Source organism: Sinohyriopsis cumingii, chromosome 6 (genome assembly GCF_028554795.1).
Source record: "Sinohyriopsis cumingii isolate HCF-2022 chromosome 6, ASM2855479v2, whole genome shotgun sequence".
NCBI lineage: Eukaryota > Metazoa > Mollusca > Bivalvia > Unionida > Unionidae > Sinohyriopsis > Sinohyriopsis cumingii.
In genome coordinates, this window is record NC_142966.1 from 23,711,177 (window position 1) to 23,734,588 (window position 23,412).

Genomic DNA, 23,412 nt, shown 5'->3' on the forward strand with positions numbered 1-23,412 from the left:
AATATTAATGGTGGAGAAGGAATCCAGGAAAATCCCTGAAAGAACCACTGGCCCACGAGAAGCTAACGGCAAGCTTTCTCACAAACCCACATTGGCTGAATCCGTGACTTGAACCCATGCAGACAGAGGTGAGATGGCAGTGATCAACAATGAAGAGCACTTTAGACCACTCAGCCATTCGAGGCCCCCACTTTTGTAGGTACACACAATCAAGCATTACAAGGCATGATAGGAAATCTTATAGTTTCACATGTGAAAACATGGGAATGAAAATAAATATGAAAATTATTTTGCCAATAAGTCTCTGTATTTCACACTTAAGTATATCATAAATACTATTTTCTGTCAACCATATTTAGAAGGAGTTCAGGAAACTGCATTCCATTAGTTGCATCATTCATGTACGTGACTAAATCTAGGCTTCATGTACATGACTAAATCTAGGCTTCATGTACATGACTAAATCTAGGCTTCATGTACATGACTAAATCTAAGCTTCATGTACATGACTATATCTAAGCTTCATATATGTGACTAAATCTACATTTCATGTATGTTACAAAATTTTCAAACTGAAAGGTAATCCAATCCATTCTCTGATACTTCACAATATACCAATTTCATTAGTAATACAAAATCTGATTCTTATCACCAATGACAAGACAAATATTATCCCAACTTAAATTTATCCCATACCTGCTATACCTGTATTCAATCTAGTTTTAGGAACATACATAGTAGTAGTTAATGCTATTCAGCATTCAATCTGGTTTTTAGTAATATACATGGTAGTAGTCAATGTTACTCTGTCTGGTTTTTAGGAATAGACATGGTAGTAGTCAATGTTACTCTGTCTGGTTTTTAGGAATAGACATGGTAGTAGTCAATGTTACTCGTCTGGTTTTTAGGAATAGACATGGTAGTAGTCAATGTTACTCTGTCTGGTTTTTAGGAATAGACATGGTAGTAGTCAATGTTACTCTGTCTGGTTTTTAGGAATAGACATGGTAGTAGTCAATGTTACTCTGTCTGGTTTTTAGGAATAGACATGGTAGTAGTCAATGTTACTCTGTCTGGTTTTTAGGAATAGACATGGTAGTAGTCAATGTTACTCTGTCTGGTTTTTAGGAATAGACATGGTAGTAGTCAATGTTACTCTGTCTGGTTTTTAGGAATAGACATGGTAGTAGTCAATGTTACTCTGTCTAGTTTTTAGGAATAGACATGGTAGTAGTCAATGTTACTCTGTCTAGTTTTTAGGAATAGACATGGTAGTAGTCAATGTTACTCTGTCTGGTTTTTAGGAATAGACATGGTAGTAGTCAATGTTATTCTCTCTGGTTTTTAGGAATAGACATGGTAGTAGTCAATGTTACTCTGTCTAGTTTTTAGGAATAGACATGGTAGTAGTCAATGTTACTCTGTCTGGTTTTTAGGAATAGACATGGTAGTAGTCAATGTTACTCTGTCTAGTTTTTAGGAATAGACATGGTAGTAGTCAATGTTACTCTGTCTGGTTTTTAGGAATAGACATGGTAGTAGTCAATGTTATTCTCTCTGGTTTTTAGGAATAGACATGGTAGTAGTCAATGTTACTCTGTCTAGTTTTTAGGAATAGACATGGTAGTAGTCAATGTTACTCTGTCTGGTTTTTAGGAATAGACATGGTAGTAGTCAATGTTATTCTCTCTGGTTTTTAGGAATAGACATGGTAGTAGTCAATGTTACTCTGTCTGGTTTTTAGGAATAGACATGGTAGTAGTCAATGTTACTCTGTCTAGTTTTTAGGAATAGACATGGTAGTAGTCAATGTTATTCTGTCTGGTTTTTAGTAATATACATGGTAGTCATCAATGTTACTCAAACTGGTTTTATGGAGTATGCATGGTAGTAGTGAATGTTACTCAATCTGGTTTTTAGGAGTATGCATGGTAGTAGTCAATGTTACTCAATCTGGTTTTAGGCATGATCCAAATTGCAGAAGTGCTCGATCAAAGCTGCACTTTCCAAGGGAATAAAACCAATAAAATGAAGGTTAATACTCGTATTACCATAAAGACTTGCATACAAGTCCAACTGCAAACTACACAGATGCAGATCTGCCATCACATTATGTGCCAGTAAATCTGGGTCTATGAAAATTTGTAGGAGTGATCAGAAGAACAAAGAACAATTAATAAGTAAGTATATATGGTAGTCGTGGATGTTACTCAATCTGGTTTTTTAGTATATATGGTGGTAGTGACACTCAGACCTGGTTTTGTAGGAGTATACATCATAATAGTGAATGTTACTCAATCAGTTTTTTAAGGAATATACTTGACAGTAGTGAACGTTACTCAATCAGGTTTTTAGGGGTATACAATGTAGCAGTGAATGTTATTCAATCTGGTTTTTAGGAGTATACATGGTAGTAGTCAATGTTACTCAATCTGGTTTTTAGGAGTATACATGGTAGTAGTCAATGTTACTCTGTCTGGTTTTTAGTAATACATGGTAGTAGTCAATGTTACTCTGTCTGGTTTTTAGTAATACATGGTAGTAGTCAATGTTACTCAATCTGGTTTTTAGGAGTATACATGGTAGTAGTCAATGTTACTCTGTCTGGTTTTTAGTAATACATGGTAGTAGTCAATGTTACTCTGTCTGGTTTTTAGTAATACATGGTAGTAGTCAATGTTGCTCTGTCTGGTTTTTAGTAATACATGGTAGTAGTCAATGTTACTCTGTCTGGTTTTTAGTAATACATGGTAGTAGTCAATGTTATTCAATCTGGTTTTTAGGAGTATACATGGTAGTAGTCAGTGATACTCTGTCTGGTTTTTAGTAATACATGGTAGTAGTCAATGTTACTCTGTCTGGTTTTTAGTAATACATGGTAGTAGTCAATGTTACTCTGTCTAGTTTTTAGGAATATACATGGTAGTAGTCAATGTTACTCTGTCTGGTTTTTAGGAATATACATGGTAGTAGTCAATGTTATTCTGTCTGGTTTTTATGAGTATACATGGTAGTAGTCAATGTTACTCTGTCTAGTTTTTAGTAATATACATGGTAGTAGTCAATGTTACTCTGTCTGGTTTTTAGTAATATACATGGTAGTAGTCAATGTTACTCTGTCTGGTTTTTAGGAATATACATGGTAGTAGTCAATGTTATTCTGTCTGGTTTTTATGAGTATACATGGTAGTAGTCAATGTTACTCTGTCTAGTTTTTAGTAATATACATGGTAGTAGTCAATGTTACTCTGTCTGGTTTTTAGTAATATACATGGTAGTAGTCAATGTTACTCTGTCTGGTTTTTAGTAATAGATATGGTAGTAGTCAATGTTACTCAATCTGTTTTTTTGGAGTATGCATGGTAGTAGTCAATGTTACTCAATCTGGTTTTTAGTAATATACATGGTAGTAGTCAATGTTACTCTGTCTGGTTTTTAGTAATAGACATGGTAGTAGTCAATGTTACTCAATCTGGTTTTAGGAATGATCCAAATTGCAGAAGTGCTCGATCAAAGCTGCACTTTCCATGGGAATAAAACCAATAAAATGATGTGATCCAGTTAAGTTGATATATTTGAAAAAGTCATGTTAAACTTTAATCTAATAAATCAGTACACAGAGGATGGTATGAGCTATGAACTTCAAAAACAGATTCAATCTATAAATTCATATAAACAAAACCATCTTGAGAGAATCAATTGTTTAGTGACAATATTCACAACGATAGCTAGATGGAAAGAGTGTGTTTGTTTCAAAATCAAAATCCAGAAAATGGATTAATTTTGTACTGAAAAGCATAAACTAAAATATACCTGAGCAGAGGCATTGATAAGCCCAGATGAGGTCCCCTCTGATTCAGGATACGTTATTTCTGCAGCAAACTCAAACCCCACAGGTAGATAGCCCGTCATGAAAAACCTGATGTTAGTAAAATACAAGTATGTTGACTAACAGTCCATAGAAGCTTATTATTCTCATTTATTATTCTAAAGTCCTCCATTTCTAATGTAACTGTCAAAAGAAGCTTATTACTGTCATTTAATATTCCAAAGTCCTCCATGTATAATGTAACTGTCAACAGAAATTTATTATTATCATTTATTATTCTAAAGTCCTCCTTGTTTAATCTAATTGTCAATAGAAGCTTATAATTGTCATTTAATATTCCAAAGTCCTCCATGTCTAATGTAACTGTCAGTAGAAGCTTATAATTGTCATTTAATATTCCAAAGTCCTCCATGTCTAATGTAACTGTCAACAGAAACTTATTATTGTCATTTAATATTCCAAAGTCCTCCATTTCTAATGTAATTGTCAATAGAAGCTTATTATTGTAATTTAATATTCCAAAGTCCTCCATTTCTAATGTAACTGTCAATAGAAGCTTATTATTGCATTTAATATTCCAAAGTCCTCCATTTCTAATGTAACTGTCAATAGAAGCTTATTATTGCATTTAATATTCCAAAGTCCTCCATTTCTAATGTAACTGTCAACAGAAACTTATTATTGTCATTTAATATTCCAAAGTCCTCCATTTCTAATGTAATTGTCAATAGAAGCTTATTATTGTCATTTAATATTCCAAAGTCCTCCATTTCTAATGTAACTGTCAATAGAAGCTTATTATTGCATTTAATATTCCAAAGTCCTCCATTTCTAATGTAACTGTCAATAGAAGCTTATTATTGCATTTAATATTCCAAAGTCCTCCATTTCTAATGTAACTGTCAATAGAAGCTTATTATTGTCATTTAATATTCCAAAGTCCTCCATTTCTAATGTAACTGTCAAAAGAAGCTTATTACTGTCATTTAATATTCCAAAGTCCTCCATTCTAATGTAACTGTCAATAGAAGCTTCCTATTGTCATTAAATATTCCAAAGTCCTCCATGTATAATGTAACTGTCAACAGACACTTATTATTGTCATTTATTATTCCAAAATCCTCCTTGTTTAATCTAATTGTCAATAGAAGCTTATAATTGTCATTTAATATTCCAAAGTCCTACATGTCTAATGTAACTGTCAACAGAAGTTTATTACTGTCATTTAATATTCCAAAGTCCTCCATGTCTAATGTAACTGTCAATAGAAGCTTATTATTGTCATTTAATATTCCAAAGTCCTCCATTTCTAATGTAACTGTCAACAGAAACTTATTATTGTCATTTAATATTACAAAGTCCTCCATTTCTAATGTAACTGTCAAAAGAAGCTTATTACTGTCATTTAATATTCCAAAGTCCTCCATTCTAATGTAACTGTCAATAGAAACTTCCTATTGTCATTAAATATTCCAAAGTCCTCCATGTGTAATGTAACTGTCAACAGACACTTATTATTGTCATTTATTATTCCAAAGTCCTCCTTGTTTAATCTAATTGTCAATAGAAGCTTATAATTGTCATTTAATATTCCAAAGTCCTACATGTCTAATGTAACTGTCAACAGAAGTTTATTACTGTCATTTAATATTCCAAAGTCCTCCATGTCTAATGTAACTGTCAATAGAAGCTTATTATTGTCATTTAATATTCCAAAGTCCTCCATTTCTAATGTAACTGCCAACAGAAACTTATTATTGTCATTTAATATTACAAAGTCCTCCATTTCTAATGTAACTGTCAAAAGAAGCTTATTACTGTCATTTAATATTCCAAAGTCCTCCATTCTAATGTAACTGTCAATAGAAGCTTCCTATTGTCATTAAATATTCCAAAGTCCTCCATGTATAATGTAACTGTCAACAGACACTTATTATTGTCATTTATTATTCCAAAGTCCTCCTTGTTTAATCTAATTGTCAATAGAAGCTTATAATTGTCATTTAATATTCCAAAGTCCTACATGTCTAATGTAACTGTCAACAGAAGTTTATTACTGTCATTTAATATTCCAAAGTCCACCATGTCTAATGTAACTGTCAATAGAAGCTTATTATTGTCATTTAATATTCCAAAGTCCTCCATTTCTAATGTAACTGTCAACAGAAACTTATTATTGTCATTTAATATTCCAAAGTCCTCCATTTCTAATGTAATTATCAATAGAAGCTTATTATTGTCATTTAATATTCCAAAGTCCTCCATTTCTAATGTAACTGTCAATAGAAGCTTATTATTGCCATTTAATATTCCAAAGTCCTCCATTTCTAATGTAACTGTCAATAGAAGCTTATTATTGCATTTAATATTCCAAAGTCCTCCATGTCTAATGTAACTGTCAACAGAATCTTATTATTGTCATTTAATATTCCAAAGTCAAACCTAACTTATTACCTATTATTTTGTATACACTTGCCAAGTGTAGTACTTTCCATGTGTAAGCAAGAACATGAAGTGTCCATTACCTAATTTATAATTAATTATTTATTTCCTCATTCCATTATGTATTTATATATGCTATGAGATGTAAGCATATTATTCTATAATTTTATATTTCAGCTTAATACCATATCTGCTAAACTAAAATCTTAGTCACCATTACATTTTAAAGAAATCATTCATCTGTTCATCTGTTCATTCATCATCATCATCATCATCATCATCATCATTACTGGCATAATGAACTTTGCTGATGAACATACTCCCAAAATATTACTGCATTAAAACCTTCACATTATCAGATTATCATTCAGTATAATTTAGTGTTGTCAAACACTGGTGATATGTTGGTAAAAAACAACAGAGTCTGGGTATTTGGGAATATTTTTCAACAAAATTATCACATAATTACCCTAATGTTCCCGCTGTTACGAATACTATCCATATACGGCCCACATCTAAGGTGAAGGTGAAGGCCACAATCCCCGCCAGAGATAGGAAGTAGATTCCAACTGTTGTTGGCCTGGTAAAAGAATGTATCATATGATCACAATACTGATATATAAAGACATTAGGAAAAAAATGATGCATGTGTGATAGAAATTTTGGGAATACTAGAAAAATAAAATGATGCATGTGTAATAGAAAACCTAAATACCAGAAAAATAAAACCTTTATGTGATAGAAAACCTAGGGATACTAGAAAACTAAAATGATAAATATATGATGGAAAACATGGGGATACTAGAAAAATAAAAAATAATGCATATGTAATAAAAAAATAGAGATACTAGAAAAATAAAATGATGCATGTGTGATAGAAAACCTAGAGATACTAGAAAAATAAAATGATGAATACATGATAGAAAACTTGGAGATACTAGAAAATTAAAATGATACATATGTGACAGAAAACCAGTGGATACTAGAAAAATAAAATGACAAACATATGATAGAAAACCAATGGATACTAGATAAATAAAATGACAAACATATGATAGAAAACCAATGGATACCAGAAAACTAAAATGATGCATATGTGATAGAAAACCAATGGATACTAGAAAAATATGCATGTGTGATAGAAAACCTAGGGATAGGTAACATAAGCTTCATCGTTTTAATATTTAAGCTTCAGATCTTTTGTGATTAAAACAAATAACTTTTAGGAGTATGAGGGTAGACAAGATTTTCTCTCCCTCTCCATATGTGCATGTGCATGTGTTTGTGTGTGTGTGTGTGTGTGTGTGTGTGTGTGTACATACATACATACATACATATGATTTAATTTGTTTGTTTGTTAGTTTTAATTTGTTTAATTCCATTACATGCTATTGTAATGTAATTTTATTTACTGGATTTGACATTTTCTGGAAATTCAGTTCAGTTTGACCTGACTGTTTTTCATAAACACTAATAATAGAAACTTTGTATCTAATACTGACAAAGTTTCTAACCTTGATTCAGAAATCAGTGAGTTGAAGAAAACAACTTTTGAAAAAAATATTAATTCATAAAGTGAAATCGAGGCCATACTTGAAGTATGTGACAAATAACAATTGTTTCAAACTCTGTTTTTTCTGGATGATTGCCCTGCATCTGTTTTGTGCCATAGCCAGATTTAATATTGATGTTTTGAAAAAGAAAAGTCATTCTTGCCTTAACACTTGAGAAGTCAAAGTATTAAATGCTGTGACCAGTTTGAGTTGAATTTTTAATTTTTCTTCAAATTATTTGGATTCCACGAGATTATTTTTCCCTGGAAGTACTTGTGCTCTAAATTAATTCTTGGACAAGGACAGTTATAGAAATTTACAAAGAATTCAAACACTGGAATATTATTTTCTGTGATTCAACAAAGAACTGTTGACATATCAGGATGACGCTGACCACAGCATATATCATCGCCTCCCATTTAGGAGTTCATCGGGATTCAAACTCAGTTTCATTAGGACTTTTTATTACTATGTCTTCTATTTTTTAATTATTGGATTATTCTTGGATTATTTTTGGATTTGATTCATAGAACCTAAAGTTCTTTTTCTCATTTTTACCTTGTTTTTCAAGGGATATAAATTATTTGATAAATTTTACAAAGCTTTTTGTCTTCACTCTCTCTTTTCTTGTTGCGTTTTTTAAGAGCCTAAATGTAACAATATATATATATATATATATATATATATATATATATATATATATATATATATATATATATATATATATATATATATATACACGTATATAGATACACAGAAATGCATACATGCACACATAAACCCACCCACATAGAGAGAGAGAGAAGGGGAGAAAGATGATATACAGATTATAGTTTGTCCCCTGCTGGGAACTGAACCCAGGTACACGTGTGACATCACCTGTCGCCTTGCTTGCATGAAGCAACCCCCCTAACCTCTCCACTTAGCACACACCTTTAATAGATGGAACATAATTGTGAAGATAGCAAGCAGACACTTGGCAATCCAAACTTATGTTCCTCTAAATACACAGTCACTCGGACGGTTACTTTATTTATGCATCCTACCATAATAATTCATGTCTTGTCCTCACCTTTCAATTTACACAAACGTGCATCTCCAAGTGCACTGGTAAGGAGTTTGGGGAACAGTGCTGTCAATGCATTCAATATTACGATATTTAGCCACTTACTTATAAGCCCTAGTTCGGTCCAACCAAATACCCGCCAAAATGGACCCAAACACTCCAGCCACAACTATTGTCAATCCAATCTCCCCTGCAGTTTGTTCATGATTCTGTTAAGAGATGAAAAAAGCATTGCACAGCATTATCTGCAGAAATATTATAATATGAATTAAAATAAGCATGTCACTTAATTAAATGCTTCTTTTCTTTTTCAAAGCCAGGAACATAATTCATTAATTTTTATGAAATGTTATTTCAAATAGATCAGTTCATTAAGTGAACTAGGACTAATACACTTTCTTGTGAGACACCATAATTTAATGGAAAACTTCTCTAAGTCCCCTTATTATTGATCTTGAAATCATCACATCAAATCTATTTATCAAATTGTTTGGCAAACTGGATCCATGCATAAAATTTGTGACTTACACATTCGTGACATTTTACAATCATATGCTGGCCAAGTGGTCTAAAGCGCTCTCCATTACGTATCACCGCCATCTCGCCTCTGTATGCGTGGGTTTGAGTTTAGGATTTGGCCAGTGTGGGTATGTGAGAAAGCTCGCCAGTAGCTTCTCGTGGGTCGGTGGTTGTTCCCAGGTTCTTCCTCCACCATTAATACTGGCCGCCATGCATAGTGTATCATGTGCTGAAAAATGGTGTTAAACCCCACAACAACAACAATCATAAGCAGGGTTGATCTCAATGACATATTGAGGGATACAGTATTTGAAAGTCTTATTTGCTGATGAATGTTGCTTCTAATGGTTTTACATAAGTCTTCTTCATAATCTAAATACAGTGCCTATATGGATTAACTCTAACAACCTAACCTAATTATTGTGCCTAATAGATTAACTCTTAACAACCCTAACCTAAATATTGTGCCTAATGGATTAATTCTATCAACCCTAACCTAAATACAGTGCCTAAATGGATTAACTCTAACGACTAAGGTCATCCACAGTCTCGGTGAATGATAAACTAACTGTACATTACATTCACATGCAATATGACAGAATTTCTGCAATTCTAAACTGTACCTTCTTAGGGCCTAAGCCTCCCCCCCCCACCATATGTGAGTTTCCTATTGCACTGTTTTTAAAATTAGGGTAGGTAGGTATTTTTTTATTATATATATATATATATATATATATATATATATATATATATATATATATATATATATATATATATATATATATATATATATATATATATATATGTGTGTGTGTGTGTGTGTGTGTGTGTGTCTGTATGCATGCATGCATGTTTGTATGTATGTGTGTGTGTGTGTGTGTGTGTGAGAGTGTGTATGTATGTATGTATGAATGTGTGTGTGTGTATGTATGTATGTATGTATGTATGTATGTATGTATGTATGTGTGTGTGTGTGAGTGTGTATGTATGTATGTGTGTATGTATGTATGAATGTGTGTGTGTGAGTATGTATGTATATGTGTGTGTATGTATGTATGAAATGTGTGTGTGTCTGTATGCATGTATGTATGTATGTATGTATGTGTGTGTGTGTGTGAGTGTGTGTATATATGTATGTATGAATGTGTGTGTGTGAGTATGTATGTATATGTGTGTGTATGTATGTATGTATGAATGTGTGTGTGTGTGTGTGTGTGTGTGAGTATGTATGTATGTGTGTGTGTGTGTGTGTGTGTGTAAAATTAGTATATAGAATTTACTAAACACTTCAAGTAATGGGCTCAACCAGCTATTAAGCATAAATCAATTTTGGGAATAGGGGGGTACTACAGGTGAAAAAATGCTAGAGTAGGCAATGAAAAACAGGTATGATCAGCCAACTGGAAACACATATTTTTCGTGGGGTCTAAGTATAGTGAAACTATTTCCCAAAAACAAAAAGTAGGAATCCAAAAAGAAGCATATTGCCAGACTAAGAAATAAACAGATTTATTTGCTGCTCAAAGAAATAATTGATTTATTCAGACATGTTCGAATTATGTAACTTTCTAACAGGATCAGGTCTTACCTGATGATTATGAAAATATTTTTTGATTGAATTTTCTTTGCTTTTTAATGTTATAAATTGGTGTTTCGATCAAAACATTTTATTAAGAAAATATGAAAATACATGACAGTTAAAATCAGAGACAATTCATGTTAAGCTGTTGATGAGAAATTTACTTTCAATGTCATATGCAACTATTAGCCTAGATATATTACTTTGGGGAAAACTCAATGCAAACGAAAAATATAGATTTTTGCATCACGCATGCAAATATATAACCGCTACTAGACAATTTCAACTTACTCAAATCGTGATTACTGTCATTGTGCCTCTCTTTCTCTTTCTCTCTCTCCAATCATTTTTCATCATTATGTTCTCATGCTGAATATGTTGCAATGCTTGTATCATATCATGTAGGAAGAGACCTAATTTAAGTTGTTAGAATTGGTGTCCAATCCCATTTTATCCTATTATGATAATAAAATATGTTTAAACAATTAAAAAAACAAAGCTGTTGCTTTTTAATGTACCTAAAAAAAATGGTACCCAATTATTATGCATATATGTTTGCTCTCAACCAAGTCAGTAACAGGTAAAGAGGAATTTCATCTGACAGAGTACATGCTAAATCAATTTCAACATAACGTGCTTTGCCACATTAGATTAAGTCTCATTGAAATCAAGGTCGAATGCTGAAAGGCACATACTCATTGGCTGGCTTAATGCCATTGTTCTCTTACTGTTTCAGTTAAACTGAAAAATCACAAACTGGTATTAATCCTGAGCATCTATAGAATCATTGGAAATTAAGTGAGAGGATTTGTTACTCAATACTTTCCATCTAGAATCATTGGAAATTAAGTTAGAGGATTTGTTACTCAATACTTTCCATCTAGAATCATTGGAAATTAAGTTAGAGGATTTGTTACTGAATACTTTCCATCTAGAATCAATGGAAATTAAGTTAGAGGATTTGTTACTGAATACTTTCCATCTAGAATCATTGGAAATTAAGTTAGAGGATTTGTTACTGAATACTTTCCATCTAGAATCATTTGAAATTAAGTTAGAAGATTTGTTACTCAATACTTTGTGACAGTTTTTATCTGCAAACACAGGAAATGTATGTCCAGTTTTTCATCTGGCAGACAAATTGTTGACTTTGTTTAATTATGACAAATGTCAACCATCTTTATAAGTCATGAAAAAGGTCAATAAAAATAAAATCCTGCCACCAACAAAACAATTGATGCAACATAACCTTTGTAATTAGGTTATACAGATGACAAAATCAAGGCCAGACTGGGGTTAGATGCAATATCTCATGTAAGATTTAATCATTGTTTGTGAAAGGTAATGTGGACTAATTTTTGCAGTACACTGGTTTGAGACAGGTGTACACAAATTGCCCACAGTAATCAAGTGACCCTATCAGTTATACAGTATTTTGGGTCCTAAACGAGTTGAATACCTATATCATATGATTTAAGCCTTGAAAACTGTTATCTTTAGAAATATACAAATATTTAAAAGAATAAAAAATAACTAGATCTAAAAAGAAGTCACTACTTACAGGAAAATAGTTGAGAACAATTGGATTCAACAGCGTTCCAAGGGCATAGTAGGATCCAGTGTTGATTCCTAGAGAAATATGAAATATGAATCAAAATGGAAAGGTAACTTTATGCAAATGTGTAAAGTCAAAATACAGAATATGACTTTGTTATAATGTGATTGTGTAATCACTGTATCATATCTAAAGAGGACTAAACATGCAAGAACAAAATAAATCATTCAGTTGTTTTATCCATCTGTATTGTTGATGTCAGTGCTACCGTGCATAAACAGTAACCTATTCAACCAATATTCTTTACTTCTCTTTCCATACCACTTCTCCATGTAACATAAACAACCAAACACAATTGTTTCTTTACTAAATGGTGGTCCCCAAAAATAGAACATTGATATGCACTATCATTACCTTTGCTATTCAGGTGCTTGTATATATCCCAGGGATATTTTTATTTTTTATTTTTTTTATTACTCTTTTTGAGGAGGGGGTATTTTGGTGTACAGGCATAGCCTACAATACTGATTTAAAGTGCTGATGTGCTTGCATTCAAGCAATTTGAGTCTGCCAACCAAGTTGCAAGAGTAAGGGAAGTTTGATGAAATGCCTGCCCATGCATCATGTTTGCTCTAATAGATATTTATGGTTAAGTAAGATATCCACTATATACCAATAGAATACAAGATCGCCTCATTATTATGCATGGATGTTGCTCATAATTGAATTCCTCTGAGATCCTGATAATACAAACCTGATCAAAACCTGTTTAGAACTGTGATCTCTAATTTGTTTACAAGCTTTGCTAATCAAAAGCCTGATAACCACATTAATATGTGTGGATGCTAACCTCCTCTACAATCTAGATAATACAATCTTATACACTACAGAATCTGATCAGAAATAAGGCTTGTGTAGTGTTCACAAGCTCATCAGATGCAAGATGTGAGTGTGTGTGTGATTTGGTTTTTCAACGTAGCTTTAACAATTTTTCAGTCATATTGCTACGATGTCTGCAGTGTGGCAGTTTATAGTGATGTCTAGCACTGGGTCATCATGTCGCAGACATGTAGCGTGATGTCCCACCCAGTCACATTCTCCTGACACCAGGCCGACCAGTCCTAACACTAACCTCGTAATGCTGAGCGCCAAGCGAGGAAGCTGTTAGTACCATTCTTGTAAGTCTTTGGTACGACTTGGCCGGGGATTGAACCCATGACCTCCCGCATCCAAGTTGGACGCTCTAACCACTAGGCCACGGAGCGGTCAGATGCAAGATAACCACATTCTTAATTGCAGACATCACTCCTAATTAAACTTGTCTGTGATCATGGTGACATAAGCTTACAAACCCAATCTGCTTAAAATCTGATCAGAATGTGGCTTTTGGAGTGTTCATAAGTTTAGCCAATCACATGCAAAATCATCTCATTTATATATGTGGATGTCACATGTCATTGAACTCATCTGAGATTTTATATAATGAATGTTTACATATCAAGTCTGACTAAATCTGATCTGAAACATGGCCTCTAGAGCGTTCAGCCAATCAGATGGAAGATCAAGTCATTAATTAATATGGACTTTATTCATAATTGCTTCTTTTCACACAGCTCTGGCCCCATCTGTAATTCTTATTTTGTACCTAAGTGCTTAAGTTATAATCTATACCAGCTTGTTTTTTTTTTAGTTCAGGTATAGTGATAGTTAGTTAATTATTTTCTTAATTTTGGATAAGCCGAAATAGTTGGTAAGTCTTTCAATGTCTTTCGATTAAGCATTCAGTTCCCACTGGAGAAGAGGGGTCTCCCCAATTGAAACAGACATGTAAGGGAGGGGCATCCAGTATGCACACAAGCGAATCCACCCCTAAGTAGCGTGAATACCCATTCCAAACAGTGGTCCTTCCTCAGTACAGGAGACATTTTAAGATTATTATCTAGTCATTATATATGTACATATCTGTTTTTTTTTGCAATAAAATGACTTGTCCACAACTAATCATGGTTTTTGTAGTGAAATCTATTACTTTAGCTCATATTTCTTTATTTGGAATGCTATCCATATAGAGTAAAGTATTTATGTGAAGTAAAAGGTTCTTTATGATGTCACATTCCATTTTATATGCATTACATTGCATCAATGATCATTATGTGTTTTGTTGTAAAATTCCCACTTTTGCAAAGAGGACATTTTGGCATGATTTTGCCACTGCATCCAATCAAATTCACAGACCCAAAGCACATCAATATCATCCAATCAAATTCACAGACCCAAAGCACATCAATATCATCCAATCAAATTCACAGACCCAAAGCACATCAATATCTGCCTGATCCACCAAAGTATTGATTAGATTAACATATCTGAACCTTGTCTAGCAAAGCTGAATAGTCAGCAAGTAAATGAAACCAGTAGGTGGACTGGTATGAAAGCTCATAACTTTGTCTATTTGCTTGTGTGCTGATTACATGATTGGCAAGATGGTAGGAAGCAAGTTAAGATATATGTATATAGATAGAGAGACAGACAGAGACTCACCATATGTTACCAGAAGAATCAAATATCCACGATTACGCAACAGATTAAGTAGAGATTTGCCATAGTGTTGATTATCACTGGATTGTCCTGCTAACATCTGCGCCTTGCTAGGTGGTCGTGGAGGCTGAGCCTTAAAAACTGGAAAAGTCATTAACATCATTATTAGTGTCTTCATCATAATCTTCATCATTTTCAATATAGTCATCTCTGATGCCATCATCTTTTTCATCATTGTCATAATCATCATCATTAAAAGTACTACCACAACGATAAGTGATATATAACTATGACCAACAATGACACTGTCGTCAGGGTCATCAACACAATCATTAATATGGCTGATGTTAATGTCCTCTTATTTTTCATCATCTTACAGATCTGCAATTATTTGCTATTTAGTACTGATGTCAGTGGTGGTAAATGTGATAGTGATCATCATTGATGAAGGTCTTAATGGTGACAATGGCAAAATATTGGTGCATCTGCAGTGATCTGTTAATCTGCATATTAATGTGAACTGAGATAAATCTGTTTCTTGTTCTTGCCCTTGATGATGATTCCAAAACTCATTAGACCTACCACCGATTCTATCATCCAAACACTTAAATACTTTGTCATTTATTAAGTGAATGTTTATTCTTTAGAACACCTCTCCCTTTCAACACCTTTATGAGACTTTTGGTACCACACTAAAAATGCTTTCAAAGCGATGAATTTAAATAAACTGCTTTTGGCCATAGTTATTGTTAGACATCCACAATTAAGTAGAGGGGCCCCGAGTGGCCGAGTGGTCTAACGTGCTCTCCATTACAGATCACTGCCATCTCACCTCTGTCTGCATGGGTTCGAGTCTTAGATTCAGCCAATGTGGGTATGTGAGAAAGCTTGCCAGTAGCTTCTCGTGGGTCGGTGGTTCTTTCCGGGGTTTTCCCGGGTTCTTCCTCCACCATTAATACTGGCCACCATGTATAGCCTATCGTGTGCTGAAAAATGGCGTTAAACCCTACAACAACAACAACAACAACAACAATTAAGTAGATTCAGACATCTCTAGCATTGCTGTACCAAAAAAATTACATCACGTATGGATGTCAGTGACAGCTGTTATCAATGTAGATAAGGAACAAGTCAGCATCAATTAGATCTCATATTCATTATCAAGAATTTCAACATATTTATTAATCAAACTTTAATAACAAGTTGGACACTAAATAACATGTTTGACAAATTCATTATTCATCCTTTAATAACAAGTTGGACACTTGATAACATGTTTGACAAATTCATTAATCATCCTTTAGTAACAAGTTGGACACTTGATAACATGTCTGACAAATTCATTATTCATCCTTTAATAACAAGTTGGACACTTGATAACATGTTTGACAAATTCATTAATCATCCTTTAATAACAAGTTGGACACTTGATAACATGTTTGACAAATTCATTAATCATCCTTTAGTAACAAGTTGGACACTTGATAACATGTCTGACAAATTCATTAATCATCCTTTAATAACAAGTTGGACACTTGATAACATGTTTGACAAATTCATTATTCATCCTTTAGTAACAAGTTGGACACTAAATAACATGTTTGACAAATTCATTAATCATCCTTTAGTAACTAGGAACTCTAACATGCTTAAAATATTTTGTAAACATAAACTCAGTGTTTAGCTCACAATGCAAATCTGCCCAATCTTGCGTGGGGGGGGGGGCAGGCAGTGTTCTGCCACTCCACTCCCATCCAAAGAGATTGGGCTTCCCACATAACATATTAGTGTTGTTAAATCTTCACTTACTGACAAAGCCATGGACGCTTTCTTTTTTTCAATAACCACTGCAAATAATTCTAAGATTGCAATGTTGCAGATAGAATTAGAAAAGTTTAATAGGTAGCGTAGTAAAAAAAAGTAATTGTTAAAAAATAAAAAAATATACTACTGGAAAAAGGCATTGGTGTTATTAGATGCTGTCTTATATAAGCAGACACACATTGGTGTTATTGGATGCTGTCTTATATAAAGTCTGTCATACTGTCCATACCAATCCTCAAGTCTGTCAAACTGTCCATAGTAATCCTCAAGTCCGTCATACTGTCCATAGCAATCCTCAAGTCTGTCACACTGTCCATAGTAATCCTCATGTCTGTCATACTGTCCATAGAATCCTCAAGTCCGTCATACTGTCCATAGCAATCCTCAAGTCTGTCACACTGTCCATAGTAATCCTCATGTCTGTCATACTGTCCATAGAATCCTCAAGTCCATCATACTGTCCATAGTAATCCTCAAGTCCATCATACTGTCCATAGTAATCCTCAAGTCTGTCATACTGACCTTCAGTCCGGCACACAATGTTGTTTTAATGGATTGCCATAACATTTTATAAATATTATGTACATCTCTTGAAGATGTGCACATCAATAAATCCATTTGCTTCCGTAATTGTACAAGTTTTATTGCTCTTTTTGTCCTGGAGTTTAATGTAGCACTTGGCATAATCTCGTCAGCACAATTCGCCCCCAAGTTCTGAATGAATGCTATGAAACTTTGTCAAGTTTTATAAGAGTTATATCCCTTTATTACTTGCAGCTGTGGACGAATCACACAGAAACAACTCGGCATTTAATGCAGTATATGACATAATCATGTGAATACAGCCAGGATAATGGTTTCAATACAATGCTATGAGACTTGGTTATCATCTGATTTTGTGAATATCATCAAATCACTATGTCAAAGCAATTTTTATAGAGGTATTGCCATTGTGGGTATAAAGATGAGTGTATTGTATGACAGAATCTTGTCAATGCAAAGTCATCCCACAGTATCTGATAGATCACTATGAATCTTAGTACATATTATGGTCATCATCTGAAGATATGAATATCGATGAATTACTTTGCTTGCTGGATATTTGCTAGAATGCTCTTTTAAACTTTGTACTTACAAAGTGTTAAACAGAATAATCTCATCAATTTTCAGCGGATCACCATGAAACATTGTGCCTATTATGGCCATCATAAGATGATGCACATATTGCCAAACCTCACAAGGAATTTAGAGTTATTGCCCTTTTAATCCTGCAGCTGAAAGCAGACAGAATCTTTCGAACACAACTTATCTTGCAGGTTCTTTTATGAATCTCTCTGAAACTCTGTACATATTATGATCTCTTTGACTTATTTTTTGTAAATGTTATTGGCCTTTATCATTACATACTACTGGATTATAGAAATGACAACTGTTATAGTATAACTAATCTTGCAGCTTTTCATAGACTGCTGTGAAATTATTATTGTAATCATCAGAATACATTAATGTTGGCCTATTATCACACAATTGTCAGGAGAGTTATGCCCCTTTTGTACCATTTTATCTGCATTATTGAGTATGGGTGGTCTTCAGAACAGGTAGGGGTATATTTACATTAGCAAACTGCTCAACATGCCTTTAATTTTTTTTCCATCTATCTGCAGTCTGATTAGAATCACATTTCTACTGTCCTACTCAAAGATCTGACAGCAACTACTTAGGGGTCATGTTCTAGTGACCTTTGAATTAGCCAATGGAAGTGTAGCTTTCAGAAATTTTAAAGTTAATTGAATCATTCAGCAGACACTGATGCTCTTCAGCCATGCTGCTTTGTCTCACACACACCAAGGTATAAGAATTCATCTGATTGGTGGATAAATTATCGATTATGGTAATATAGGTTACCAGATCATAACCCTTAAGTGGTCGCTGTCAAATCTTCACATAGGGCAGTAGATATCTAATTTTAATCAGACTGCTATCTGCATTACCTTCTCAAGTCACTCAAATTGTCAAATATGTGAGTCATAACATTATGAAAAAGAAGATATCAAGCCAAGAACCCGATCCTGAATGAACTGACTTAAAATCCAACAAACATGAAGCATGCAAGATTTGTACTTGATAACTATAAGGATATCATGGTATTTTTTAAAAATCAAGATGGAGAAAACTTACCAATTACAATCATTACTAACAGAGCTGTAGTGACCCCAACTCCTATATAAAACATTTTGCTAAGATCATCTGCTATTTCTTCCATAGTATCCGAGTTCGGTACCAATATCGGTGGAATAAGGAACCCAGCAGCTACGCCAACCTGAAATACATGTATACAATTGCAGCTGAACAACTGAATAGGAGAAGGCACATCGGAACATCATTGCTATAAATGTTAGTAATTCAAGACTTTGGCAAAACAAATATCAAGGCAACTTAAATCGTCAACATTTCATACATAAAATTATTAGCAATTATTACATAAATACCAGTGAAACATGTTTTGCATGTATATTTAATACATTTATTCAGAAATAACGGATATACGTCCAATATATAACACAAGAGAGAGTGATATATGTGCCGAATTTGAAATTAAAGGAAAAGGAATTCATTTTAGTAACACGAGTCACTGCAGAGATAAGCCCTATTGAATTTATCATCATTAATACATGGAAACTTTGTTTTGGACAAAAAACATGTGGACACTAAAAAGGAATATTATTTGTCAAAAATGAAATCCACGACAGCTTGGGAAAGAGACTTTTAACAATAAAGAATCAGGCACACAAAGGCAGAGAGAAAGAGACAATGTGCCGAGAGAGAATATGATTGCAAAGCTTATGGTTACATATTTAAGGAACCCCAAGGCAGTTTTTTTAGGGTCTATCATTACTGAAGTCAGTGTACTTGCTTTTATATTCTGTGCTTTATATATATCATGTGTTATTATAAGGTGTTGATTTTTTGTTTCTTGCTAATGGTTTTGACACTATATAGTGTGGTTTTATCCTTATATGTGGCGCCTAATTGTAATATTTACTGTGCATTTTCTTTTATATTCATTGGCTATATGTCATTATATGCTTTAGTCTGAGTGCCACCAAAATGAAGACAGTAAAAGTGGAAATACAGGACTCGCACCTAAAGTGTTATCACACACATTTGTTTACCCCATCTTTTCCTGAAAAGTGAAGAAGAAGTATCCACGTTCCATACATCTATCAACAACACTTTCGTTTCCGCTCAGAATTTTGGAGCTGTTTGAGATTAAGTGATGAAACTAAGCATAGAAATACAGCACCATTAGGAAGTGTGCCTTATACCAAATTAGAGGTCTTGTCTTCAATACCAGATGAAAAGTTTAAAATATTGAAAATGAATAATAAATAAGCAAAAGGTGAAACTAGTCTTCTAATCTAATATGAATACTGAATCTCATAGATATCTTAAATAATTTTGGAGTTTGCAATGGAAATGAATGTTCAGATCAGTGATGGATAGACAGAAAAACGAACAAAAACAATCCCAAAAAAATTTAATATGTAAAACTGTAAATAGCAAAAAGGCACTGCACCAGTCCAGTATGTGTAACAAGTTTCATGCAGATATGTACTTTGAACAGCTGGAGAGTTATCCACTGAAAACATGTTTACAGACATATAAATGGGTTATGAACAGAGAGGGACAGAAATAGCAACAGCTATACCATCCTCATTGTATACACATGAGAGGGAAGGGGAGGGGTACACAGTGGAAAGGTATTTGGAAATAAATCATGGTTCAATGAAAATACCAAAGCATATTCCACATTCTTTCAATTTCATAATTTTATTATACACATTCACACAGCTATATATATATCACGACTTGGTGTCTAATGTTCTGAGCATTTAGCCCCATGTTTTAACTGTATTTAACCCGTAAGTTTAGTTCTGTGCATTGTATCTGCAATGTCAACGGTTATCCCCAGTGATATATTTGAAAATAATGTGTTTAACAACTGATCATTAACAAGGGTTCATTGATCATGACATTAAATGCCCAATGATTTTTAGTCCTGTATGCAGCATGCAGGTACTAAACAAGTGTTGGGGCAGCTGCTAGTACCATTTCTACAAGTCTCTGGTATGACTTGGCCAGGGTTAAAACCCGCAACCTCCCACATCTGAGGCTCTAACCACTTTTATATGTTCAAAGTTCAAAATTATCTCGAAGAAAATACAGTTCCAATGACAGTTGTTTCCAAACTTTCAAAAGGGACCTGACTTTCCTCAAAAGGGGCACCAAAAGTCTATGTGTCTATTTCATAACTAATAAACGCATACAATAATAAAATGATGGCCAAGTGACTGAACATTTGTGTGACTGTGCTTTTATTTTAGCCTGGGGATGGGGACAAAAATTCTGGACCCCAACCAACCAGCACTGTTTAATCATACTAAAATTAATGTGCAGAAACCATTATTTCCTTATTAGATTTGTATGAACTTGTCCTCTGACCATTAGACATCATAATCAATGGATTTCTTTATTAGATTAAGTGTATGCCTTATGTGTACATTAAGTGTATGCCAGTCAAAGTGTTGCTGAAGAAACTCTCTCTGAACCAAAAGTTACTCTGCAAAACCCATTTCTCTTTAAGCTAGAATGGTCTTTTACTTTTTATTTTAACTCCAAAACCAATAGGCTTCTTCCATACCTTAAGTGCATGCCTTCTACAGGGTCCAGTCAAGGTACAAGCTCAAAATAAATGTAATACAAAAACCATCTTCTTCTTCCAGTCATGATCTTGACCCTTTGACCCTATGATTAAACAAAATCTATATATCTCTTCATTACCCAATGCCTAATAATTCATCCACTAGCTTTCATTAAGGTATATGGTTGATAACTGGTATTTTTGTGCAGACATTTTAATTCTTTCAATCATGGCAACCTTGACCTTTTGACCCCCAAATCAAGAGGCTTTACCTTACCAAAAGGGGCCCCGAGTGACCGAGTGGTCTAAAGCGCTCTCCGTTACGGATCACTGCCATCTCACCTCTGTCTGCTTGGGTTCGAGTCTCGGATTCAGCCAATGTGGGTATGTGAGAAAGCTTGCCAGTAGCTTCTCGTGGGTCGGTGGTTCTTTCCGGGGTTTACCCGGGTTCTTCCTCCACCATTAATACTGGCCGCCATGTATAGCCTATCAACAACCTTACCAAAATGCTAGCAGCCCAACATTTGGTCATGGTCTCTGATGTTACTGCGCAGAAACCATCTTTATTCCTTCCGTCAAAATGACATTGGTATTTGACTCTTTGACACAGGGAGCTGCAGAAGCTCAGCTGGTAGATCGTCGGACTCGTAATCCAAGGGTCGTTGGTTCGATACCCACCAAGACCAACCTGTGTCTGCAGACCCATTCTGTCCTTGGAAAAGGCACTTTGGTCCTATTTGTTTTGGTTGATAAAGCCAATAATTTGTTCAATGTACCGTTAAAAGCAACAAAAACAAAACAAACAAATGACCTTATGACACCAAAATCAACAGTATCTTTACTTACATCATGTACAAACCACCTGCAAATGTTTGGTAACTGAAGATGACGAAAAACACGAGTTAGTGTCTTGTCAACATACAGACAAACGGAGGGGCATCATAACATAATATGGTGGCCATACAAAACAACTGGGGTGTGAGTCCTGCAAGAATGATTTCACCATATCCGATTTATGTTATGTTTTGCTGATTAACACAAAATAGAGGTTTGCTCTAACTACTTTATTGACTAAATTAAAACTCTCCCAAACTGGGAAAAAAATGCACACATCAGTTTATTACGCTGATGTTATCATAATACATAGGGTTACAAGTGTGTTTGTGTTACATGGATTTTTAATGTAGCTTTAACAACTTTTCAGTCATATCGCTACGATGTCTGCAGTGTGGCATTTTATTGTGATGTCTAGCACTGGGGCATCATGTCGCAAACATGTAGCACGATGCCCCACCCAGTCACATTATCCTGACACCATGCCGACCAGTCCTAACACTAACCTCTAAATGATAAGCACCAAGTGAGGAAGCTGTTAGTACCATTTTTGTAAGTATTTGGTATGATTCGACCGAGGATCGAACCCACGACCTACCGCTTCCAAGGCGGACGCTCTAACCACTAGGCCACCGGAGCGGTACAAGTTACAAGTGAGTGTGGAGCCTGGAGCCGACCTTATGTGACCTGCAACTGTCACGTCATTTGTAGCAACAGGATGTTAGAACCGTATAATCACCACACACGAGAACAAGGCGGAAATTAAACACGTGATTTTAAAGTGATTCTCTGCAGACACTAATTTTTAATGCGCATCCTTGTCACGCAACGAAGCAACAATTTTCATTCGTTGTATGCATTGCGTTGTTCCAAGATACTGTCAGCGTTCGACTGAAAATGGCGCACAATAGATCCGAAACAAACGAAATTATCATTTGGACCGCGCTTTTACAACCGACCATCGATTCCAA

General features: G+C 34.3%; 1 protein-coding gene across 1 annotated transcript in view; it reads right to left on the reverse strand.

Annotated features, from left to right (window-relative positions):
• Window positions 1-23,412, reverse strand: part of LOC149796490 (choline/ethanolamine transporter flvcr2b-like) — a 52,809-nt gene that overhangs the window by 15,639 nt on the left and 13,758 nt on the right. The window contains exons 3-8 of the mRNA XM_089961204.1: window positions 19,084-19,225; window positions 15,085-15,222; window positions 12,550-12,617; window positions 8,996-9,099; window positions 6,741-6,851; window positions 3,814-3,919 (exon numbers count right to left, since the gene is read on the reverse strand). Coding sequence (XP_089817330.1) covers window positions 3,814-3,919; window positions 6,741-6,851; window positions 8,996-9,099; window positions 12,550-12,617; window positions 15,085-15,222; window positions 19,084-19,225 — 669 coding nt within the window. The remainder of the gene's footprint in view (window positions 1-3,813; window positions 3,920-6,740; window positions 6,852-8,995; window positions 9,100-12,549; window positions 12,618-15,084; window positions 15,223-19,083; window positions 19,226-23,412) is intronic.